The sequence below is a fragment of the Xenopus laevis genome, chromosome 6L (assembly GCF_017654675.1).
Source record: "Xenopus laevis strain J_2021 chromosome 6L, Xenopus_laevis_v10.1, whole genome shotgun sequence".
NCBI classification, from domain to species: domain Eukaryota; kingdom Metazoa; phylum Chordata; class Amphibia; order Anura; family Pipidae; genus Xenopus; species Xenopus laevis.
This window is the reverse complement of record NC_054381.1, coordinates 133,698,753-133,725,871: the sequence shown is the minus strand read 5'-3', so window position 1 is coordinate 133,725,871 and position 27,119 is coordinate 133,698,753. Positions and strand designations below refer to the sequence as shown.

At 38.8% G+C, this 27,119-nt stretch overlaps 1 protein-coding gene across 1 annotated transcript; it reads left to right on the top strand.

Moving 5' to 3' along the window:
• Positions 1 to 482: 482 nt before the first annotated feature.
• Positions 483 to 9,629, top strand: XB5993457.L (provisional ortholog of aquaporin 4 L homeolog). Its single transcript, XM_041566528.1, has 4 exons — positions 483 to 959; positions 4,231 to 4,395; positions 6,380 to 6,460; positions 8,415 to 9,629. The coding sequence occupies exons 1-4, from the start codon at positions 594 to 596 to the stop codon at positions 8,610 to 8,612; spliced, it is 810 nt and encodes a 269-aa protein (XP_041422462.1). The 5' UTR covers positions 483 to 593; the 3' UTR covers positions 8,613 to 9,629.
• The last annotated feature ends 17,490 nt before the right edge of the window (positions 9,630 to 27,119 follow it).

Below are 27,119 nucleotides of genomic sequence, written 5' to 3'. Positions count from 1 at the left end.
CTCCTGTTGATTTGTGTTAATTACATTTTAAGTCATCTATATTCCCTATGACAGGGGTTTGCTAGGACACTCGTAACCTACGCAAGAGAGGCCTCAGGTAGACATGTACATGGTTTATGGTATTCCTACTATCTATACCTTTGTTTATCTAGTTTCACAAAAATGATTAATGGCATCTCCCCTGTCATTAACATAAGAGTTAAAAGCCATTTAGTCTTGTATTTACTTATTCTGTGATGGGTCCTTCAAATGCTTCAGACTATTCTACAATAAAGAGGCTAATGCTCTAGTGAGACAGGCAAGTCAGGAAATCACTGAGCTGAGCAAATGGAAGGTATAGACAGACTCCCTCTAATTCATGTCATTCCTACCTGCCTTTTTTGCACTGGATGTCTTCAGGCACTGGGCACAAGAATTTCAGGTACATAAGGAAAGGGGTGTGTAAGAAATACGTCATCAGTTGCTCAACTTGTTCCTCTGCTCTCCATACAAATACCTGAGCCCATAACCTCGGGTGCCATTCATTTGCTGGGATCGCCCAGTCTCATCTGGAGATACTATTTGTTATCTAGGCTCCATACAGCAACTTCAAAATGACTGCCTTCAAAGGAATATGGACAAGACCATTTTGGACCTCTATGGCTGGGGAATTCTTAGCTGTTTTTCTTTTTCTGGTTGTTAGTTTAGGTTCCACAGCGGGGATAACCATACCAGGACCCAGTGACACGCACATTGCATTCTGCTTTGGATTTAGCATTGCCATCCTAATTCATTGCTTTGGGCACATATGTGAAGCCTACTTGAATCCTGCAGTAGCATTGGCCATGATTTGCACAAGGAAAATCACAGTGGCCAAAGGCATATTCTACATCGTTATTCAGTGTCTGGCAGCAATCGCTGGTGCTGGGGTGGTAGCACTGGTTACACCCAATGACAAGTGGCCAGTGGGAATAACTAAGGTATCTCTCTCTCTCTCTCTTATCTATCTATCTATCTATCTATCTATCTATCTATCTATCTATCTATCTCTCTCTCTCTCTTATCTATCTATCTATCTATCTATCTATCATCTATCTATCATTTATTTATTGCTCTCGCTCATCTATCTATCTATCTATCTATCTATCTATCTATTATCTATCTATCTATCTATCATCAATATTTTTATAATTAATAAAACAAAGAAGTGCTTAGAGACACAGCAATATTCTTCCATTCTTCTTTCTGCCTCTCACATTTCTAGTAACCACGTGTAAAGCCAAAGCTGCTTCTAATCAGATTGGGGAAGCAGTTTAGCTTTCTAGCCCCAGGTCCTGTTTTGTTAGGCTATAGTAGAAAAAGAGTTTCTGGATAAGGATATAGAGTAAACAAATATTTAGCTGACAAAGAAATAAATGTATATTTTCCTGATTAGGAAGTCAGAATTGCAAAGAAAAATGTCTTTGTCCAGCAAGTTCAGCAGCATTCTAAGAGCACCTAGTATTTTAGAAATATTAATAAAGTTTTCAGAAACATCATGATACGGAATAAGGAAAAACGAATATGTACATTTTTCTGGATGTTGTTCAGAGAAAGGCAAACAAACCCAAAGCAGACTAGCTACCAGTTTAACCCAGTAAAGGTGGAAACTACTTTAAGACCCCAAAATGATAATTGGATACCTCCATGTATTAATCATACAGAAGCTGTTAGCAAACTCCCTTTTAATTTTCCCCTTTATGTTGTAATGACATAACTTACAGCAATATAAGAAATATTCTATATGTGTCTATATGAATGTCATAAAAACCTCCAACACACTATAACAGCTTAGATAGCGATGTCTGTCCCTTTAAGACAAACTTATGGTAACCATTTGAGTGCTGTGTCCACAGAATTTCACAGTACAAGTTCCTTATAATGCTCAGACCAGATGTAAAGATCTGCTTATTTGGCAAGGTCACCAGTCAAGTGGATCTTTCCCCAATATACCCACCTTGAGTGAGTGATATCCAGCTGATTGGAACAAACAGCCAGTAATGCAGGTCGCCAGGCGTTGAGCTGATGCAGTCCTAGCTCCATTGGGATTTATAGTAAATCTGCCTGATCAGCCAGATATCGGCCAGGAAGGCTCATTGGTAGGCCACATCCATTGGCCAATAAGCTGCTAACTCAATCAGAAGGGGCCAAATCGTCAGTTTAAATCTCCCCAAATATGGCTACCTCAAGTTTATACAACCACATTTTCAGCATCAAAATGGGAAGAGCCCAGCTGTGCCCTAGTTGTACCAGCTCAAGATCTGGCATTTGCAAGTTACCCTTTAAGGGTACAGATACCATCAGTTGTACTTGGCCCCTTATTCCCTCCCCAGCACAATGACAGAGGTGGGACTTGGGCCAATGACATCATTCTCGTTCTGCTACTGATCAAAATGGTGGGACAAAACATTCAAATATAAAACATCTATTTTATAAAGGACTAGTTTAGATTTGGTGCCTCTTAATTCAATTTTCCATCACATATATTTAGTGCGGTCTTAAATATAGTTGTTTCCGGGGCAGCCATCAGGGGGGGACAGGGGGGAGAGTTGTAAGGGGGGCCCTGCCACGCCACACTTACTTTATTAGCCGGGCCCCCCATCTTTCTGAGAGCTGCTGACTTCAGGAAGGCATGGACGTTTAAGGGGCCCTGGCCACCAATTTTCTCATAATGGAGGGGGGCCTGGCCACCAATTTTGGCCACCAATTTTTTTTTCTCATGTGGGGTCCTAGCCACCAATATTTTTTAATGGGGGGGGGCTGGCCACAAATGTTTTTTATGGGGGGCCCTGACCACCAATATGTTTTTATTTTTTATTAACGTGTGGGAACCCTAGCCACCAATATTTTTTTTTTTTTACTGTGTGGTGGGGGGCGGACCTGTGGGGTGGGGAGGGTGGACCTGTAGGTGGGGCTTGCGGTGGGTGCAGCCCAGGGGGCCCAGGAAATTTTGTCTTATGGGGCCCTGCGATTTCTGATGGCGTTCCTGGTTGTTTCTAATCATTCAGTATTTCCAATGATTTATAGAAATAGTAATTTTTGTATGCAGAGTCTTCTCCTCTGTCTCTGATGTCCGGGGCTTCACTTTATATGAGTTAAACCTAGATCTGAAGTTAGTACAGGGGCCAAGGGGCCCACTGAGTCTATCACGGTATCGGCATTTCTGAGCAACTCAAACCCCCACATAAGAAAGGCTTTCAAACTATTTGGACATTCTTTTGGCAAGGAAAGTCGGTACAATTGTATTAAGCTTTGTCCTTTTTGGGCCTTGAAAAATATATTTTTGCAGATAGGAACCATAAATGTCTTCCTTGTATAGGGTTCATGTAAATAAGTGGGATTCTGTCCCAGAGCTGGGAACTCTCTATCTGAACACTGAAATAACATATCTGTGCTGGTGATATATATAGATGACTACCCCTCCCTGAGTGGCAATAAAGGTACCCCATACTTCCAACTGGTTATTTCCTATTGTCACTAATGTTGGTGGTATGACAATAAGTAACCCACTCTCAAGTTGAGATATTTATGACTTATCGCTCCTACTCTGTTTGTTCACAGTTGCCCCCAGTTCTTGTATGGTGCATTGTATTTAGTTAGTGGCACAACTGGGTAGCATGCAACTAATAGACCAGCAAAGACCAGAGAGCAGTGGTTAATGTAGCAGGCTCTGAAATTATCCCCTGCCTGAGATGGGGTAGATATTTCTAAATCTATCTAGAGACCAATGCTGTTTCCCTTGATTGCAGCCCATGCGAAAAAAATGAATGCACAAAACTATTATATCACCAACCTGAACAACTATGTCACATTAACAAAAATAGTGGTTTAAAATGAAAATATCTAGGGATGCAGATAAGATTCAACATTTTTCAGCAGGAATCATTTAAATTAAAATGCCTGGCCAAATCAAATCCTTAAAATCACATGAATTATTGACACACAAACAAGTCTAAAAAGGTTTTTTTTTTGGCACTAATTGGCAAATTAGGATTCGGTTCGGGATTCAGCTGAATCTTTCATGAAGATTCAAGATTTGGCTGGATCCTAAAATAGTGCATTTGGTGTATCCCTAAAGATATCACACAGATCAATATTTCAGTGTAGGATTTGTTATTGAAGAGTTAAGGATCTGAATACTTTAACAAGGCATGGTACATTATATAATTGTTAATGAGAGTTACTGTTTAAACATGAATTATTTCTTGCCAGGAACATGAAACTATATCGCACGGCCAGGCGCTCCTTGTGGAAACGCTTATTACGTTTCAGTTGGTCTTCACAATATTTGCTTCATGTGACAAAAAAAGAACTGATATCAAAGTCCCCATTCCTCTTATCATTGGATTGTCTGTAACAATCGGACACCTTTTTGCAGTAAGTTTGTTTAGCATTTCCTTCTTGTTTGTTGTTTTAAATGTGACGGGACAGTTATTGTCAAATCATAAGGCTGCACCTTCTGTAAGTATGCCCATGACTAATGCGGGAGGAATTGTCGAAAAGTGAGTAATGCATTCAAATGAGTTGTGGCGGTGTTAATATCCGGTGTAGCAGTTGGAAGTACAGATTTGAGATCTCTTATCTGGAAACCTGTTATCCAGAAAGCTCTGAATTATGGGAAGGCCATCTCCCATACACTCCATTTTAAGCAAATGATTTACATCTTTAAAAATGATTTTTCTTTTCTTTATAATAATAATAATAATAATAATAATAATAATAATAATAATAATAATAATAATAATAATAATAAAACCATGCCTTGTACTATGCATGAATCCATATTGAAGGTAAAACAATCCTACTGGGTTTATTTCAGGTTTAAATGATTTTTTAGCAGGCTTAAGGTTTGGTAATCCAAATTACAGAAAGATTCCTTATCCGGAGGACCTATGTCTCTGGACAATATACAGTGTATCCTATACCTGTATTTGTAAATGTGTATTTCTCTGTTACGGGAGTCCTTGGATTACTATCATGTCCAGGCTGGTGGTATTGTCAGGGTTCCCTTGTGTCCATGGGTCTTAAAAAGCAAAGACTGGGCGTGCTGATTGGCTGTTACCTCAAGTATCTTTGTGCATAATGTCAATGTGCACTCGCATCATCGCATGCATTCCAACCCTTTGCAGTTGAATCCATAAATGAGCCCTCAAGTTCCCTATTATATTCATACAAGTCACACTAGGGTCAGTTTCATCTGGAGCCAATTAAAGTATCCTCCACCCAAAAGCAGTGTACATCTTAGCAACTAATAATTCATTCAATAAACACAGTCAGCTGATTAGAAGACCTGCTACATTGTCTAAAAAATCTGAAACAGACAGTGGTGTAACTAGATTTAACTGGGCCCCAGAGCAAATTAATTTTACGGGACCAAACATATGCAGAGCTTGTCCCGTTTTACCAATATATATTGAAATTGCTCATTAATTAGGGCCTCATGGGGCCCCTATACCTCCTGGGCTCCCCTCCAGCCGCAGGGTCTGCCACCTCTGTAGTAACGCCTTCGGAAACAGAGAACAGAAAGTTACAGTTACACTGCTTTTATTTACATTTACATGCTATTGAAAGATATATGTATGTATATTTTCATTTATATAGTGCTACCTATGCATACAGCACTGTGGAGCAGAACAATAAATTAGTAAAACAAAAAGGGGTCAATACAATAATAAATACAAAGTACAGTTACCTAATTATCATAGAGACAGGAGGAAGGCGATCCCTGGCTCGTATTGTGTCAGTTATGGTGTGAGTTATATTCTTTGTATGACAGATTACTCTGCAGGGCACTCATGGGAGTATAGACCCTTTGAGAACAATGAAAATACAGCTCAGAGTTCTCTTCTGAGCACATCTGCATTTTATTTTCAGCCAGACTTTTGAGTTATAGACTTAAAAAAAATCTCAGGGGTCAATTCCCCATGCAAGTGGTTTGTCAAATTAGAAGGCTCAATGCACAGGTGGACATTGTCTATCTAAACGACTGTAAGATCAGGTCACATTGGCAATCTGATGTTGATCTGGTATTGTCCGTTAGATATGCGAGGTATTAGTAACATCCATTGTATTTTACTAATCAGATCAATATATAAATGCCAACATGACCTGATCTCTGTGTCTAAGTGCAGGGAGCTTCCATCAATCAGAGCTGGGATACAGGGAGAAGTTGTTTTCCCTTCTGTCTTATATGCTATATTTCTCATATGAAAACAATAATAATAATATTGTACTTTTGAATCTTCTTAATTGCTAACTCTAACCACGCCAAGTGGCACACAATCAATATATTTAATCTATATTATACATTGAACAATTTAATGCACAATAAATGTTGCTGTAATGTCTCTTTTATTTTTAGATCAAGTATACGGGTGCCAGCATGAATCCGGCAAGGTCTTTAGGAACAAGCGTTGTTTTCAATCATTGGGAGAATCACTGGGTAAGTAACTTTGGCCACTATGGTCAGTGCTTGTATGGCTGCCTTATGTTTAACACAAATGATGCCTTGTGTTTAACACATGTTTTATGAAAGTAAACATGCAAAGTTTGGATATAACTAGTTATAGCACAAACCACAGGAAACCGCAAATAACATACAGTAGAACCCCTATTTTAAGTTTTTCAGCAGACCAGAAAAATATGGTGTAAAATACAGAAATAAAAATAATATAATCAGGGAAAATTAAAAGCAAGGGATTCACTATAAGTGTTTCAGCTTCTCACACACACAAAGTACTGATCAAATTGTTAGCACATTAAGGGGCAGATTTATCAAGGGTTGAAGTGAATTAGAGGGAATTTTCGAAGTAAAAAAATTCAAAGTAATTTTTTGGATACTTCGACCATCGAATAGGATACTATGGGGACCTTCTAGAGCATTTTTCTAAGTTATTTGAAGTCGAAGGAAAACCGTTCGATCGATGGATTTCATGGCCAAACGCAAATGGCCAAGTTTGATGTAAAAAAACTTCGACTTCGATATTCGAAGTATTCCAATTCGATGGTCAAATTTCGAAGCTTTTTTTACTTCGAAATTCGACCCTTGATAAATCTGCCCCTAACATTAGTTATTCTCTTATTATCATTATCCTTTATTTATAGAGCAAAAACATAGCACTAAGTTTGCTCTTTAAAAGTAGAATATTGTCTATGAATGACTAAGTGGGTGTTTTCTGTGTTTTCTAAGAGAATATTTTCCTACAGGGCAAACACACCCTGTGATGTAACTCTGCACATACTTGTCTTATCCTTACTCTGTATTTCCTGTTCTCTGACATCTTTAAACCTTTAGCCTCTCACGTCGTATCCCTTCTTGCTCACTTATAAAAGCCCATCAAGCTCTTTGGATTGGGTATCATTTTCCGGCACAATTAGTGGAGAACTACAATGAGAATAATAAAAAGTTAAAAATGTTTAGGGGAACAAGTAGAGTTCGAAAAAGACAACAGTCTACAGCATTGTTTTCTAAATGTCAACTAGATGTTTTTCCAGGTTCAATATCAAATAGATTTGTCAATCTAATGGATAGGGTAGATTTGATTCAATTTCAGAAATATTTCTCAAAAATAACAAAAACAAGGTTAAAGCTTTAAAAATATAGTCTATTTAGCAGCCATTAAAATAAAAGACTGAACCTGATAGATTATCACCCTAAGGGTTTCATGCTTACCCAGCTCATAATTATAGGGCCTCATCTATAAGGGTCAGGTCTTTACTTTAATGGAACTGAAGTTTTTGAAGCCTTAGAAAAACATGGCTCAAATGTTACATGTGAAATATTAAAGGCATGGCATCTGTTATCCAGAATGCTTAGGATCTAGGGTTTTCCGGATAAGGCATCTTTCTATAATTTGGATCTCATTTAAAAATGAATGAAACCCAGTAGGATTGTTCTGCCATTTAAGGATTCATTATATCTTAGTTGGGATCAATTACAAGGAACTGTTTTATTAGTACGGAGAAAAAGGAAAGCATTCTTAAAAAAGTGATTTAATTAAAACTGACTCTATGGAAGATCACCTTTCCATAATGCAGAGTTTTCTGGATAATGGGTTTCCGAATAAGAGATCCCATACCTGTATAGGTAACACAGCCCTTAGCATCAGTGAGTTCATTGTCACATACTAATGATCAACATTTATATTGACGTATAAGCATAGGGCAAATGGGCATTAGCACAGATAATGGTTGTCCTTGCCAAAGAAGGGAAATTGGGGGGGGGGTGTAATTTTCATCTTCTTTGTGCAGGAGCATCTTTTTAAGGTCTGGAGTTGAAACAGGGCCAGGTACTATTGATGCCCAAGGCAATAATACCTGACCCTCCCTGTTGATATTAATTTATATTTTTCTTTAAAATTTACTAAAAATGACCGACCATCTCTATTTTCTTACAGATCTATTGGCTTGGTCCTATGATGGGGGGTGTCCTGGCCAGTTTCCTCTACGAGTACTTATTCTGTCCCGACCCAGAAGTTAAATTACGCCTGCAAGCCAATTTTTCAAGGCAACGAAATGAGGATGAGTCTGTCCAACTGAATGTGCATCCAGGCGGCGGTGGTGGAGAATACAACAAACTGGAAGCCACTGCATAAAACTATGGAACTGTGTCATTTGTGGAATTCCACAAAAGGTTTTTCGTGAAAATGCTTTTGTATAACATAGCAACGCTGTTACTTGTGATACCAAGCAAAATGGCTACTGCTGTTTGACAAACAATTTCTCCAGTCAGAACAATACGCATAATTTGTTATTTTAATGGAGGGCAGGTTACTGCCCTACTGATATGACCACTATGGAGACCAGAAATGTAGACATAAGGTTAGAAACTTGCCCGCTTGTCTATTCAAAGATGGTGGTGGCCCTGATAAAGCAGGAAGACCGGGGCTCGTCAATTTATATTTATTTATTTAGTTTGTTTTTTAAACATTGCATTTGAAGAATGTACTCTTTTTACAATTAATTCTGAAAGAGAGAATACTTTTGAGCAGAGCAAACAGGGAGGGTGTGCTGTTTGAGCTCAAACTCTTCATCTGTGCTGCTTGTGCTCTCATGCATAACAAAGGACTAAATGTAGAAATTGCATGGGGCAGGAGTAGGGTTGCCACCTTTTTTGGACAAAAATACCGGCCTTCCTATTTATTTATATTTTTCCCCTATTAATAACATTGGGATCAACCATCATTTTTACCGACCAGGCCAGTAAAATACCAGCCAGGTGGCAACCCTAGGAGAGATCCTTTGCATATTCCCTTGGGAGGATCTACTGTAAAAAGGGTTTATCCACCTCAGAACAACTGATAGAGTACATTTTCAAAAGAATTCCGAATCACCAGGGTTATGTTGAGTATAATGTTGTTATATTGTAATTTTAATGATTTATAGAGATTTTCCTTTCTCCTTAAGCTGCTCATCAGATATATTGTACATTTCAGGCCTCTGAGCATACTGCCTCCCTCAGCTCAGAGTCATGTTATATTGAAAAGAGAAGGTTACTGGTGGAAATTTGTGTAGTATTTATAATATTTATAATACACAAAAGCCATGAATATCCTGTAAATTATATCCTTATAAACGGTGAGTTCTGATGTCATCAGTTATAAACGGTGAGTTCTGATGTCATTTCTGTCACATGACTCACTGAAATTTGTGTATTATAATAAATAAAGTACCCCCAGTTGCAAAATATGAGGATATTAGAAGTTACCTCGGATTTCATGACCTGTATAAAAACACTCGGCCTTCGGCCTCGTGCTTTAATATGGTCATGAAACTCCTCGGTAACTTATAATATCCTTATATTTTACAAGAGGGGGTACTTTATTCACTATATATATCTGATGACTACATAATAATTTCAGGTACTACTAGTTGGAATCAAGTACAAGGTACTGTTTTATTTTTACAAAGGAAAATCATTTTTAATAATTATATTTATTTGATTAAAATGGAGGCTGTGAGAGATGGCCTTCCCGTAATTCAAAGCTTTCTGGATAACCGGTTTCTCGGATAATGGATCCCATACCTATATCTACATGTCAGTGTCTGTATAATAATGTGCCCAGTATTTATAGTGTTTAAGGCACAGATATTCTGTTTGCGGTTTGCCTTCTCTGCTTTTTAAGAGGTACTTTGCATTCCCGGAAGCGGCTTCTATTGTGGCATTCGGCTCTGATCTTTGGTTGCTTTCTTCTGATTTCGGCAATGGTTCTTCCCTCTGGTACCTCGCTCGGTTGATGGACTTCAAGGCTTTCTCTTGGACTACGGTTTCGTCCTCTTCCCTGTTGGTCTGTTTCTCGGACGGATTTCTTTGGCAACAACTTGGCTTTCTGTTCCTAATTGGTGCTCTTAGCTGCCTGGTTTATTAATTGAGCAACATCTAATACTGGTTGTTTCCCTGCAAAAAAAAATTGAATCTTGGTTTAAATATGCTATGGGAAGTGTGAACATTTAGCCTATGATTAAGTATCTGCATGATATGAAACGCGTAAGTAATGTGTACTGGAATAAACTACTTAATAATTTGACAAGCCTGCATGGAAGATTGGTCTCTGCTAGTGCCTGCCCTTTTTCTTTATACAGTGGTGCGCTCCCCAAGCTGAGGGTTCAGGGCAGCGCAAGATCCTGGGTACCAATTGCCCAGTGTAGGGACTAAGTGCAGTGTTGGACTGGGCTGGCAGGACACTGGGAAAAAACTCCTGTGGGCTCCAGCCCTTGTGGGCCCTGTTGGCCCAGACCCAATCCTTGGAGGAAGCCCGAAGCGGCTTATGTCTCCCTTGACCCTCAGCACGGCTGTACTAAACAGATGGTAGGCACAGGGGCAGCTTGCGGCTCAGGGAGGGGAGCCAGAGGGTGATTTGTGTCTGGGGTTGGGGGCCTGGAGGGGTGGTGGGGGGCCCCTTGCCCCCTAGTACAACACTGACTAAGAGTACAGACTTAGAGATGTAGTGATTCCCCTGGATTCCACATAGAGAAAAGGCTGAAAGCTGGGTGTACCTTCATTGCTACTGTGTATGTTCTCTTCCTTGCAGGGACTAATACTGACCATTGGTGTTGTGAGTATATGCTTATCAATTGTTGCTCTATGTTCCTGCTTGGTTACCGGTATGTACACTCCTTTGTGGACTATCCTGTTCAATAAATATGTTCTCTGGTTAAGTTGCAAAAACCAGTGGTGCACGATTAATGTGCACTGCACATATTTACAGTTGTACTACACCCTGACTCCACACCATTGTGAGCAGGGCCGGACTGGGAGTAAAAAGCAGCCCGGGCAAAATAATCAAAGCAGCCCACATGTAAAGACAGAGGGGCAAATTCACTAAACACCGAAGCGCCTAATAATAGTGTGAATACGCTAGCGTAGTGCATTTTCGTTAATTCGCCGCTTCACTAACGAACGCTGGTGTAAATTCGCTAGTGTTACTTCGCACCCTTACGCCTGGCGAATTTGCACAACGGACGTAACTACGCAAATTCACTGACGTGCGCATTTTTCTGAACGCTACCTTTTATGCCAGACTTCCTTCGCCACCTCAGACCAGGCGAAGTGCAATAGAGTAGATAGGGATTGCTTCAAAAAAAGTTTTTCATTTTTCTAAGTCCCAAAAAACGCTGGCGTTTTTTTTCTTTTTTATGGGTGATAGACTGAAAAAGATTGAAAATTTTTTGGGGCTCCCCTCCTTCCCCCCTACATTTCCTAACTCATGGCAACTTAACTATACAGTGGGCACATGTGTAGGGCAAAATAACAATTTTATTTGCTGTTTTGAAGATTTCCCAGGCTTGTGTAGTTCTGCTACATATTCCTCCATTGTAACTTTGTATGCAAATTAACCATCGCTAGCGTAACTTCACTTTGCTTGGCGAATTAAGCTAGCACAACTTCGCAACCTTACGCTACCCCTTAGTGAATTTGCGTAGCGCGTTGGCGAAAATACGTCTGGCAAAGTGTGGCATGCGGACGCTGGCGCAACTACGAAGCTTAGTGAATTTGCCCCACTATGTTTTGTACTCATCCACACATACAGTATATTGGGGTAAAACTGCAAAAATGAAGAAAGCACTCACTGAACTAGAACTCATCAAGTCGTCCCCCCCCCCAACAGTCCACATTGTGGCTGGTACCTGCGCAGCACGAAACATTCTTAGCAATAAAAACAAAGCACTTGTTGAACTAGAACTCCCCAAACCCCCCCTCCCCCCTCAACAGTCCAGATTGTATCAGATTGTGGCTAGTACCTGCGCAGCACATAATATTTTTAGCAATAAAGTCAGTGATCCCTCTCCCAGGCTCCCTTCCCGTGTCTGTAGCTTTAAACTCCTCTACTGAACAGTACCTCTTACAAGGACCTCACATGCCGACGGATTACAATGCAGAGAGGCAGGTCTAGATGAGGCGAGTCACATGACGAGCTGTGGCGTCTCCTATTCGAGCAAACAGTCCAGCCAGCCCAGCGAAGCTGCGGGGGGAGGAAGGGGGAGCGGCGTCCTGTCACAGAGCACAGCAGAAGAGTCTCTCTCCTAATAATACAGGCAACCGAGCGTTTCAAGCTGGGCCGCATGGAACTCTATTCAGGGCTGCCCTATTGTTGTGCCGTTTTTTCTTTTCTTGCCTTCATTCAAGGCGACGGAGGGGGAAACACAACTTATCTCTCTGTTCAAGAGCGGCCCACTTGAACAAGAAATAGAGAGGCCCCACGGGCAATTGCCCGAGTTGACAGGTTGCCAGTCCGGGCCTGATTGTGAGGTCTTAACTCACAAGTATTGGGGTAAAGCTCATAGTTAGAGAATGGTGACACTTAATTTACTATAGTGTTACATGTGTATGCACTAATGTTCGAATTTTCTGTCTCAGTGAGTTACACCCATGGAGCTATCATTCTTACCCCACAAGTTATAAAACATTAGGGCTTATTTCCAAGCACAACCATGATATGTGCTTGCACAAAACTTGTTGCAGTTCTTGCGCCAATTAACAAAAAGTTAATTTTCTATATAATTTACAGAAGGGGTACAAAATCTATAACTATCATCATAAGCTGTTGAAAGTACAACATTTTCGAAGATTATGAAACAAGCACTAGCAGTTGTTTATATCCACAATAATATACTCCTAATTGATATTTTCTAAAACCTTTCCCTCTCTTTTACAGTTAATGCAAGTCTTCAACAGCCCATTTTCTTACACTATTTATTAATTATTCAAACGTCAAACACCAGCTTATTTTTTATTATTTTTATTAATATATAAAAATATATATATACATTTAAATAGATTGTATAAAAATAAAACATTTGGTAAAGTGTATAAAGTAGATGGACTGTGGCCCCTACATTGTGTTCCCAACCCTTTCCCTCCTTTCCCTTTTGGGAACATAATAAAGGAGCCACATTTCAGATCTTGCAAGGGTAGAATCAAATTTTGGATTTATATATTGTTCTTCCATTCCCTTCCTAAGTCTTGACAAAGTCTTCTTAATGAGGTGTTGCAAGAGAATCTTTAACTTGAATGTCTTATTTCTTTGCTCCTAGGAGAAAATGTTTTTAATGTTAGACAAGAAGATCTGTGTTTTATATCTATGCACATGATAGTGGACTGTAACTGGTTAGCTAAGTTAGTAATTGATAGAAGCTTTCACGATTTAAAGCAGAACTGGTTGGAGCTAAAGCCATTAGTAATTAAAAAAAACTAATTACACCTGAAAATAAAAATGCCCTAAAAGCATTAATACTTAGGGGCATATTTTGCATGCTTGTGATGTAATGTCACAATTATTTGGATAGTGATCAAAACTAGGAATCCTTAAATCCATAGAGCCTGGAATAACCACATAGGCATTAAAGATTTCCCAGTAATTGCTTTTTGTTTGTAGAGAATATGAGTAATTTGCATTACCTTTCTTTATATGCTCTGCTATGCTATATTGCACCTCGTCTTCATCTCGATTATATGTAATGAATCGGTGGAATGGGAGTTGCTTTGCGAATGGTCTTTTGGCTGGATCCTTCTGAAGACATTTATAAATAAATCTTTGGAATTTATTACTCCTGGGGAGAAAGAAACAGGGCGGAAGTGTTACTGATGATGTAATAAAACACAGAGCCAGAATTATTCAAAAAGAACACTGAAGTCTGTTGGGTAATAGGAAATTAAAATGGGAGATATGTTTCATTTCATTGAATCATTTTGGCCAACAAAGTGTAAGCTCTTGAATTTATATTTCATTGTTACAGAATGGGTGATACCCCCTGACCTTCCTAAAAACACTCCTCCATAAATTAACATAAATGCGCAACAAAATGTTATTTAAGATTACTTACGAGGATCATATTCTGCCATTTCTATGGCTGTGATTCCTAAAGACCACACATCCACCTAGTAAATAAAAACAAAAAGCAACACCCATTTAGCAAACAAATTATGATCCTTGTTACATATGATAAAGATACTTCTACTGACTATCCCTCCTCATCCTGTCTCAGGGACAATATGGGATGCTAAATGACTAATACATTAGAACCAAGCTATGTTGAATTACTATGAAACATTTCCAGTAGCCGACTTCAAAAAAAAAAAGCTCTATAAATTACATTACGGGTAGTCAGATCGCGGGACCGCATCAACAAACAGATGCGGCCGCGATCCGACAGGATTTTTAGTCCTGTCCGATCGGCAACTGCCCGACTTTCGGCCAGGTATCGATCGGGGAAGCCCGTTGGAGGGCCCCATACATGGGCCAATAAACTGCCGATTCGGTCTGTCGGCAGCTTTTATCGGCCCGTGTATGGCCACCTTAAATGACAAAGATCATTTCAGATCAATTCTGATTTATAGAGAAGGTGCAAAAAAAAATGCATTTATGACAAGGTAAATGTTTTTTATAATTCCCATTATTCAATTACTTGGCAGTTGTCTGTGGCAATTTCTACATTCTGCTCTGGTTCCCCTGGGTAAGAGAGAGATAACAGGATTTCTAACACAAAGACAACTTTAATAAAAGTAAAATGTATTTTCAAAGTTTTCAATGTATTCCAGAGCTGCATAGAAAACAAATGACCCATTTGTGGGTTTCCCTGTGTAATGTGTGCAGCACGGTGTTGTAGTGATAAGCATTGATGTCTTCCCTCTGGGCACTGCAGTTTATGTGGAAACTTCAAAAATATATAGTTCTTAAAGTGTGATCTTTAGCATGGATAAAAGTTAATGGAAATGATTTCCTTGTCCTTTAAATTGTCATACCAATGCAAGCTTGTGGCGGGGGATTGGAGCTGTGGGCAGGAACAGCTATGTGCCACGCCCCTCTGAAGATTTTTTTGGAGGGGGGGAGGCCATCATGCACTTGTTACACCACTCAAAGTAGTATGAACTGTTAGTGGGTAGTACCCATGCTAAAGCAATGCAGTGACTGGCAGAATTGGAACAATTTGTCTTGTGCCCTATGCACACTATACTACTTCAGTCTATATAGGGCTGCATATTTCTAAAATATTACACAGCACTGAGATTATACCTCAGTCACTGACACCATCTTAAAACAAATGCCCTTTAAATATACACTCTCTACATCAGCAGCCCCTAACCTTTTTTGCCCTGAGTCAAATTCGGGTGCCCAGCGTCAAATTCGGCCTTGTCGCATCAAAATCGGGCATGCCACATCAAATTCCGACTCGGCGGCTCAGTTCAATGTCCGCGGCCTGGTAGTGGCCTGCAGCCCGGCGGTTGGGGACCCCTGCTCTACATCAAACTAAAAGTTAACTCAATGGTAAACAACCCCTTTAAGATTAACTACCCCTTAAATATGGGGACATTTTTTGATGTTACTGGTCCTTTAAGTAAAATGAATCAAAAGCCTCCACAAATAAATTCTCACCTTGATTTTCCTATTTACCTAAGACCTGTGAGTGTGACCTAGCTTTTGTTTCTATATTTCTATATTTTTTTTTAATACAGGTACCACAGAGAGCACTCACAGCAAAAAAAAATCAGTCCAGTCTTTAAGTCTTTATTACACCATGCTCATTTCAACACATTTATGATCCACTAGTAGTGGATCGTCATAGTGACAGGAAGTAGTGCAGATGCTTAAATATTTAAAACAACCAATCAGTGCAATCAGTGTGATAACTCAGAAAATTGACTGACAGCTCCAAGCTCCCTCTCTGCTCGAATGTCTTGTATACTCAGGTGTTCAGCCAACAGCGTCCCCACTGTATAGATACTGCATGGATGCACAAATTAGGAGGCACTAACAAGTCAGACATTTTGACCAGAGTCGGACTGAGGGGTCTGGGCTGCTGTGTCAGGGCCCCCCTCTGGTCACTGTCTCAGTGGAATAATGTTGGCACAGTTCAGCACAAAGTCCAGGCTTTAATTCTAGCTGGTTTTAACAGTATTCTAGTATCTCATCCCTTATTACCCCTTCCCCTTCCAAAAGTAAATTAAAGGTCCCTTTGCAGATTAAAACATTTATATTAAAATGAATACAGCTACTATGGAGAGAGTAGACATTCTATCCATTTCATACAGTGGATATGGTAGAAATGACTAAATATATTTCCCTAAAGTAGACTGTAATCTGTGACTGTGGGAGGACTATCGTTTCTGGGTATCTGGTCTATCTGACTTCCTGCAAAGAGTATTCAGTGGCTATACAATAATACACAGGCCCGGATTTGTGGAAAGGCCACCAAGGCCCAGGCCTAGGGTGGCAGGATTTTAGGGGGGGCATGCTGCCCAACCACACCCACATTGGTTCAGAAACACTGGGGATGCACATGAGATAAAATCGTTTTTTAAAATCCCTTTTGCTCCGGTCCGATGGTGAAAATTTTAGCAAATAAAAGGGAGGGGACAGTGATGGCAAACACCAGCGGGCCTAGGAGTGCCCACTATGTAAATCCAGCCCTGAGGATACAAGAACTAAAACAAATCTGTGCCCCTTAGAGCCCATGCAATTTACAATTGCTTCTCTCTACTTGTCCTATATAGCTGAAGGTGGAAGCATCTTAGGCAATATATAATTAGTTGGCACACAGTGCATATGAGTCACCTTTTTTGCTTCTGAATCAAATGCCTAACTTATAATGCAAGCCAATTCTTTCTTAATCACGTAGAACAAAAAAATAACTCACACCCAGATAAACATTTTTCATCATTAGATAGTATCGGTTTATAACGCATTAGCTTGCCCATTGTAACTAGAGTAACATTTGCAGAACAATTACATGCAAAAACAAGTAGGGATGAGGGCACTGGTTTTAAATATATTTTTGGGTAATATGGCTGGTGTCTCTTTTCCAAGTATTTATACAAGCTGCTTAGGTACAGGACAGGCATCAGCTGGCCATTGAATCTGGGTCTTGGGTACGATTTATTTTTATTTTCAAGCCAGTTTTGAACAGTGACATCAGGGTGCGGTATCAGCATGATGACACGGTTGTTTGCATGTCTGCACATGATGTCACTAGGATTCAGTGTGACTTTATAGTATCCCATCCCCCATGGGAGGCCACAGGACCCATTCTGCCAGGTTTTTCAGGAATTTTCCTGTGGAAATTGAAGGGCAAGGAAATCTGAATGTTTGATCCAGGAGTATGCTTTGGGTCCAAACCCTTTTTAGTGGATGAAATACTTAAAGCAACCTCTAGAGAATCATTTCAACAATATTTTCTACTTCATATTTGTGTTTCCCATCCACAATGACAGGAGCAGGTATTTGTACATTCAAGGGCAACTGGTTGGGACTTTCGAGAAGGAACTCTGAGATGGATATTTAGAGTAGAAAGTCTAGCAGCCAAACATTTTATTTGTCCCAAGGAAGACTTCTCATAAATATTTTTAGCATGGCCTCATGGCCAACATGTGAGCTAGTTTATCACATGCAGCTGGAATGTCTGAAATGAAGAAGTCCTGGGGTCAGGACAAAGGATGCTGGTTGTTGAAACAAAGGAATGAAGACTTTCCTGTGGAGGCATGCGAGGCATTGTTATTGTAAAATTCCACTCATGGCAAAATACTAGACCATTCTGAAAGAGAGAGAAATGATGTTTTAAATATTGTTCCAGGCTTGATTGACCTGTTTAACAGCTCCTTAGATTGTAAGAAGACGAGGAGTGGAGGCTGATTCCTAGCAATTAACAAAGCTATAGCCAGAGCCCAAGCAACATTACTAGATAACGCCCATCTCTGGTGTTAAAGGAGAAGGAAAGTATCCTGCATTTGGGGGTGCCAAATGTTAGGCACCCCCAAATGATTGTATTGACTTACCTGAAACCACGGGCAAGTGCTCCTATCAGCAGAAAACTGCACCAGCCCGGGGTTACTCCAGTGAGCACCACGGATTGATCCTCTTCTGCTTATCCTTTCTTTAAATTTCTCGGGACAGACGCATGCGCAGTTGAACTAAATAGCTTTTTTAGTTAAAGTTTCGGCTCTTCACTCTGCTGCACATGCGCAGCCGCGCAGAGAAAAAGGAACACGGAAGAGGATCACTCCGTGGTGCTCACTGGTATAACCTCGGGCCAGTGCAGTTTTCTGCTGATAGGAGCACCGACCCGGGGTACTCCACCATATAAAATTTTATTCCTGAACCTGTGTATTGGGGCCTTGAAACTGGGTCTAAAGCGTGTATTTATGCCATGATCAGCATCAGGACCAGGCTGAAATAACTCAAGAACAGCCTCAAAGCTGCTGATGAAATCAAAATCTTGTCATTGTTTTCAGATACCATGAATGGGACCTTGTGTGAATTGCATTCATTGCATTGATTACCAAGAGCTCCCACACTTTTAGGGACCTATTTACTAAAACTTGAATTACTTTCATTTTTTTATTAAAACAAACTCAACCTAACTCCCATACTCAAATTTTACTCAATTATCAAATAATAAGCTCAAAAAAGTCAGGTTGAGAAAAGTCTTAGCAGAATCGATGGAAAATTAGAATCACTTGATTTTTTAGGGTTTGACTCCTGAATTGCACAAAGTTTTCAAGTTGTCTCCCAAAAACCACAAATTTTTCGGATTATCGACGAAACCTAGCTCCAATCACGATATCTTCAAATTGTAAAAGGGTCATCTGCCATCGACTTCTACATAACCTGGACAGGTTTGAGATGGTGTATTTTCTGATTTTTTAGCAGCTGTGGGGTATAATAAATCTCTAAAAATTTGAGTTTTTATTTTTCCACAAAAGATTTTCCTCCTAAAAACCTTGACCATATAAAATCGGGGTCCCCTTAGCCTTGACAAACATGTACAAATAAGAAATTGTTGTGATTAATGAACACCCTTCAACTCCAGCTCATAAAGGCTCATTTACAGATGGTGGGGCAGGGTGCAAAGTGACAAAAACAGATCTAAACTGCCATGTTTTTTTACATTTTGCACTGACGTCAGCACCTTCAGGCACAGGTCCTGTATTTTCTGTTTTTAGCCGTGTTGTATTCTTGAGGGGCTGGTGGCTGGTTAATGTGGTTGGGGCATTAATAAAGACCCCATAGTTCACATCAGACTGGCAGTATTTATTTTTCCCTCACGCAAAGACTTTTTTTGGCAGCCTGTGATTAATTGAGTTAAAATAAGACAGGCAATATTCAATTAGTGCATGGAATAAGACACCAAAAATAACACCATTAGCAGTTCCCAGTGTGCAGCTTGGTAGAGAGATAGTGGATATTTTTAGTTTTTTCCAACTGTCTGAGCTTCAATCTGTTTACCACAGGAATGGGTCAAGCCATTCCTTTAAACACACTGTTACCTTCACAAGGGACCTCATTGAATGCTAAAGTCCAGAGTCTGTGGCCTCATCTATGTAATCTCATCTATAAGCAAGGATAGAAAATTCCATTATAAGAATTTCCAGTAAGTAACATTTTGATCTAGCACTGAACACAGGCATATAGGTACAGCAGCCCCCCCCCCCAAAGAAAAATGTGGGAATGTTTTTCTCTTGTTGATGCTGTACAATTGATGCCCCGTCAGACATTTAGAAGATAATTTTGCATTATCATTTATGTATGTATAACTTTATTTGTAAAGCTCTGTAAGGGCCCACAGCGCTATACAATATATACACTGTACAATATATGATAGTAAACACAGGGAGGAGGACACGTAAAATAATAAATGCAATATATTGTGTATATATATATATATATATATTCACAGAGCTTATATACCATGTGCTAAGAGAGACAGTAGGAAGGAGATCCCTGCCCTTTGAGTAAGTGCCCACGCTTGACACGAAAGCGTCAGGCTTAAAGGAGAAGTCAACCCCTACATGCAAAAATCCCTCCCCTGTGTAGGCCCCCTCCCTCCCCCCTGGCCTACCTGCCCCCCCTCCGGGTAAATGACCCTAACTTGTTATTTACCCCTCCTATCAGGTCCTCTCCTGTTCAGTTCACAGCAGCCATCTTCTCCCGATCGCTCTTCTTCCTGGATTCAGCAGTGTTTTCTGGCGCATGCGCATTCGACGAAAGTCACGAAGTTTCCAAAAAAAGAAATCGGAAACTTCTAGACTTTCGGTGCATGCGCAGTTGGAGGCATTTGCCGGTACGGAGCTACTGCGCATTTTTGGAAACCATGCATTGATTTGAATAGGAGACTGGAATATGAAAAGGAGAGCCCTGAATAGAATGATGAGTAATAAAAAGTAGCAGTGACAATAAATTTGTAGCCTTACAGAGCAAACATTTTTAGATGGGGTTGGTGACCCCTATTTGAAAGCTGGAAAGAGTCAGAAGAAGGCAAATAATTAACTATAAAAAATAAATAATGAAGACCATTTGAAATGTTGCTTAAAATTGGCCATTCTATAACATACTAAAAATTAACTCAAAGGCGAACCACCCTTTTAAATGATCGGTAATGTTTTGCTGAGCTCTATCATTACTACTCAGCAAAATGAACCGATCATTACTAAATCAGCCCTTTTGTATGTTTAGGCCTGTTTCATATTGAGCAGTGATAAATGCATTTGCAATACAGAATATCTGCTACGTGCAATAGTTAAAGAAACTGAGCTATAAATTATCTCTATAGATGAGTTCACATGCCATTCACACAGGATTTAGCACAGACTGTAAGCACATAAATGAACTCTTTTGCAAAAACGAAGTGATCCCAAATAAACTTAAATTCGTCCCACGGCAGAGGTCTGACCTAAGTCAGTAAATTTCAATTGATTCTATGAAGAGAAAAAGAACCCCAATTGCCTCTCACTCGTTCAGCGGTTCCTCAATTATTAGAATACCTATTAAGTGTTTTGTGATTGTCAAATGGCAACCACTAACTGATTACAAAGTAAAGTGCTTAATTTAAACCAAATAAATTACATTAAAGTGCAAGTGCAATATAATTCATTCTATTAATTATAATATAACTTAAAGGTTAATAAATACTTAATTAATTACTTTCACACAAATTAATAACCTTATGACACAATGTGTTATCTAGTACGTTAGGTTTGCATCCACAATCAATCTGATCAAAGAATTAATTAAAGTTAATAAAGTGCTTCAAGTGCTGATATGATTGCTGTTAGACGGCAATTACCATAAATTCATAATTGCTTCAAGGTAATTTATTGTAAAGTGCTTAACAGTGCTAAGTAATTGATATTGATAAATAGGTAAAAATACAATAGTTGATATAGAGAGGACCACAATTAATGGGATAAATTACTTTTAAAAAATACACATGATGCTCAGATTAAAAAGTTTTAGCAAGAAAAGGAAATTAGAAGAGGTGGAGTTGTCCCAAAAACTTAATGCGAAACGCGCGTCGGCGTTTGGATTCCTCTTTTAAACTTAATTTTAGAAGGATTTGAGTCTATTGGGTTAACGGAATAGAAGGGGTGGGGAAGATATTCACTTCAACCAGTGCTCGGTAATCTCTCTTTTCTCTGCTACTAAAGTTCACAAGAGCCCGTGGATTTGTGGTTTTTTAGGGTTATTCAGCTCTTCTCAGAATAGGATTTAGATTAATATACGAGACCACAGTCCCGGATACTCTGCCTCCTTGTCTTTGTGGTGTCCCAGGGATAGCAAACAATTAGGTAGTAGTTTTTGGTACAACTCCACCTCTTCTAATTTCCTTTTCTTGCTAAAACTTTTTAATCTGAGCATCATGTGTATTTTTTAAAAGTAATTTATCCCATTAATTGTGGTCCTCTCTATATCAACTATTGTATTTTTACCTATTTATCAATATCAATTACTTAGCACTGTTAAGCACTTTACAATAAATTACCTTGAAGCAATTATGAATTTATGGTAATTGCCGTCTAACAGCAATCATATCAGCACTTGAAGCACTTTATTAACTTTAATTAATTCTTTGATCAGATTGATTGTGGATGCAAACCTAACGTACTAGATAACACATTGTGTCATAAGGTTATTAATTTGTGTGAAAGTAATTAAGTATTTATTAACCTTTAAGTTATATTATAATTAATAGAATGAATTATATTGCACTTGCACTTTAATGTAATTTATTTGGTTTAAATTAAGCACTTTACTTTGTAATCAGTTAGTGGTTGCCATTTGACAATCACAAAACACTTAATAGGTATTCTAATAATTGAGGAACCGCTGAACGAGTGAGAGGCAATTGGGGTTCTTTTTCTCTTCATAGAATCACATAACTGAACTCACTATTCAGTCGAGTCACGCTGAACATGGATTGTATTCTTCACTGGCTGGAAACCCTTGTTACACATATCAGGAGACAATAGTCTCTGCATATTGACTTTATGCTTTATTCATTTATCAAACAGCATCATTTTATATGTTTGATCTCTTAAAGGGGTTGTTCACCTTCTAAATACTTTTTTCAGATTGTTCACCAGAAATAAAGACTGTTTTCAATTACTTTTCATCTTTTATTTTTTACCGTTATTCCAAAATCTAAGTTTAATGTTCGTGTCTCTGGTATTTGAGTCTGGCAGCTCAGTAATTCAGGTGCAGACTCTAAACAGTTACGATTTTGCAACATTAAGGGGCATATTTATCAAGGGTCGAATTTAGAATTGAAAGAACTTCGAAAATTCGAATTCAAAAAGACCAACCAAAATGAAGTCAAAGATTTTTTTTGGTCGAATAGGTCCGTATTTGGCAGAATTCGAATCGTATGAATCGAAAAAATAAGGCATTCAATCAAATTTGATTCAAAGTTTTTCCCAAAGATTTTTCAAAGTCCACCAATTGACTCCAAATAGGTTCTAGGAGGTCCCCATAGGCTAAAACAGCAATTCAGCAGGTTTTAGACGGCGAATGGTTGAAGTCGAATTTTTAAAGAGACAGTACATGATACATTTTTATATTCCAATTTTCACATTTTTTTCAAATCGAATTTGGACTATTCCCTAGTCGAACTAGCTCGAAATTCGAATTTTTTTCATTAGAAAATTCACCTCGACCTTTGATAAATCTGCCCCTTAGTTTTCAGCAGCGTCTCTGGAGTATTAGCAACGATTGTATCAATTCTAACAGCCGCCTGTAATGAAATCCAAGGATTCTGCTTAGCATGAATAAAGATAAGCAATGCATAAACAAAATGTATCCATTTAGAACAGTTTAAAGGGTCGGTGACCCCCCCTCCCAGAGCTGCTTTAGAAGGTGAAAAATTAGACTTTACACTTCAATATTAGAAGAAAGATCACACATAGAAAATGGAAAGTAATTGGATAACGCCTTTATTTCTGATGAACTATCTGAAACCGTCTGAACTGAAAAAAGTGTTGGAATCTGAACAACCCCTTTAATACTATTAGCACAAATAATTATTTTTGTTTGCTACAAGGATAACGGCACATAAGGAAGTTTGCACATGGGGGTTCATGTCTTCCGAAATGATTCCAGTGTATCACAAGTACAGGAGTAACAGAAATAAGATTTACCATGATAAGGTTCTTTTGGTGTTTTTTTTATCGAGACTTTATCGTTTTTCACCTGAGAATTCTTTCCTTGTTACTTAAAGGCTTAACTTCTAAAGGTCACATATTTCACTGATGACTTCTGTGATAACTGTGCACGGACTGACTGGTTTTCTCTCAGGGCATTTCTCCTAATTGCACTTTACAATAATATATAACAAACACAATCATTTAACAAACGAGGTTCACAGAAGAATATTGGAACAGAGGACCCTGCTCACAAAAGCTTACATACTAAAGTGTAAGAATGAAGTGGGATTGCACAGCACCACTAAAAATGTGCTACCAGCCCCTTATAGAGGATAATTCATCTTTAAACGAAGGGGATTATTTATCAATGGTCGAATTTTTGAGTTTTTCATACCCTGAATGAACTTGCATCTCAAACGGTTTCCTATTTAAGAAAAAACTCGAATGGAAAAAACTTGAATCAGCGAGTTTGGGGTTAACAACCCGAATGGATCGAGTTTTTGGCGGGGGAAAACTCTGATTGAGTTTTCACACAAAACCCTCAGAGAAAAGACTTGAATATTGTGAAGGCTATTAACATCTTCAAATGGTTCAAATGACAGGTTTTGGATGGTGTCATTTCAGATTCAAGTTATTTCCAGTGTTCCAGGGGTATAACAAAAAAACAAGCTCGAAAACTCATTTTTTCATGGGAAACACAATTGATCCTTAGTAAATCTGCCCATAACTGTTATTATGTTATGGAATGGCCCATTTATAGCAAAAGTTCAATTGTTCTTGATTTTTTTTTTACACTTTTGAATTGTTCCTCTTCTGCCCCTTTCTAGCTTTCAAATGGGGGTCTCTGATCCTGGCAACCATAAAGCCCTTTTATTACTACTTTTTATTACTTATCTCTCTACTCAGGTCCTATTTATTTTTAGCCTCTCATTCAGGTAAATTGGACCCTAACAACCAAAAAGCTGATGAAACTCAAAACTGTAGAGCTGCTGCAGTAAAAGCTAAATAATTCAAAACAAAAAAATGAAGGCCAACTGCAAATTATCTCAAGTATCACTGTCTATGTCATGCTAGAAGTTAATTTAAAGGTAAATTATCCCTTTAATATGTTTATGTAAATAAGTGTGCTAGCTCTCTATCTGTTATTCACAGGTACAGTACCTGTTAGCAAGATAAGAACACAGGGAGCTGTAATTCTCAAAAAATTTACCAATCTTGAGATATTGGGAGGTTCCTGTATCAAAATTTTAATTTGTGTAGTTTTAGAGGTTTTTTTTAAACCTGGATAAAAGAGCACCTGTTACCCTAAAATAATTTCTAAAAACAGTAGTTAGTAGTAGTAGTGATAACCGTTGTTTTTTTTTTATCTGGCCAGAACTGGGACACCTGCACCAGGAGGGAGCACCATGTGCAAGCAGCCATGTTGTGCAGCAAGGGTGCATAATAAGCATCTGACATCACACGAATGAGCATGATGAGCAAGTTGTAATACTCTCATGCGTATGCCCCAACATGGCTTGAACTGGAACTCCCTCCCAGTGTGGGTGTCCTGGTGCTGGCCTGGACAGCTCCCACTGACTTCTACATAACCTCACCAGAATTTAGATGGAGATGTTTTGTATTACTGTTTTTTTCGTGGTTTTTACACTTAGGGGTTATTTGTCAAAGGTTGAATGTTAGAGTTTTTATACCTCAAATGAACTCACAACTCAAATGGTATCTGATTTAAGAAAAAACTCCATTCTGCGAGTTCTAGTGGTGAAATACGAAAAGTCGATCAAGTTTCCAGCAAAAAAAAAAAACACGAATCACTCGAATTGATTGAGTTTTCGGGTAAAACCCTCCGAAAAAAAACTCGAACATCACGAAGGCTCAAACCTTTTCAAATGGTTCAAGGGACCTCTGGCATTGACTCCTACATGACCATGTTTCAGATGGTGTATTTTCAGATTCAGGCTATTTCCAGGGTCAGGGTATAATAAATCTAGAAAAATTCGAGTTTTTTTAAATAAAAATTCTAGAAAAATTTTCAACCCGAAAATGTAAGTTTTGACAAAAAAAACACCTCGAAAACTTGAATTTTCATTTAAACACAACTCGATCCTTAATAAATAACCCCCTTAATAAATATCACATTTTACATAGTTTAGAGTAGTTAAAATAAAAGTTCAGGCAAACAAACAAAGAAATCTCTCCTTCACCTCTTTCTTTTACTGTTTTATTTCATCCTGTAACTGATTCTTGCTCTAAAGTAACAACGTACTGTATATGCACCTGTGACTTTTGAGAATGTTAAGGGAAAGTATTTACTGTCTCCACCTGTGAGACTTGTGCAGTGTGTTTAAGGAAAATATTTCACACCTGGGAGCTTTTCTCTGCTCAGTAAATAAGTTTACTAAAAATGGAGGATTATTTTTCTTCTCTTTCAAGTTCTACAGGCTTTTCTGTTTGTGCATTGGAATCTGCTTCCAGCTTATATCCACCATTGCCCCCAAGCATATTTGTCACTTTAAGTTATGTCAAACAAGAACTTTTCTCAGGACACACCTATGCCCATTTTTCGTAATGATGGACAGCAGAAATTCAGAAGCTTGTACCAAGAAAACAAAGCAACATGTTTTGGTAATTAGAATGAATATCTTCTTATTATTTTAAATAAGACAGAGCCACATGTGTATAATGCAGTATAAGATTCTGAGATGATACAAGATTTGCCTTAATAACAGTGTCCACAAAATGGTTCCTGCCTGCTTGCTATATTTATGAATTTCCAGACTGAAGGAAACAAGATTCAAATAATTTATATCATGTAATTAAAGTTCATTGACTGCTTGACTAAAGTGAAAAATAGGATTTTGAACAATTTTTTTGGGTGACGGGTCCCCTTTAACTGCTCTGCAGGGAAATGATCGTAGTTTCAAACAGCAGGGGAGGCCCCCCCAACCTTACTTTCCTGACCTCGAGCAGCTTTGTTTGTTTCCCTGTAGAGCAGCCGGTGACTGTGTAGAGAATTATATTCGCAGACCCAGTGCATTCTGTATATTCTGATTATTATGGCAGACACTATTTGACTTGTACTGTTTTGATAATTTATGACTATCCCTAAGCTTAACCTCCCAACTGAAGTCCAGACCACACTGAGTATGTGCACAGTCTTGGTCTTGCAAAGATGTATAACAACATTACAAGATGG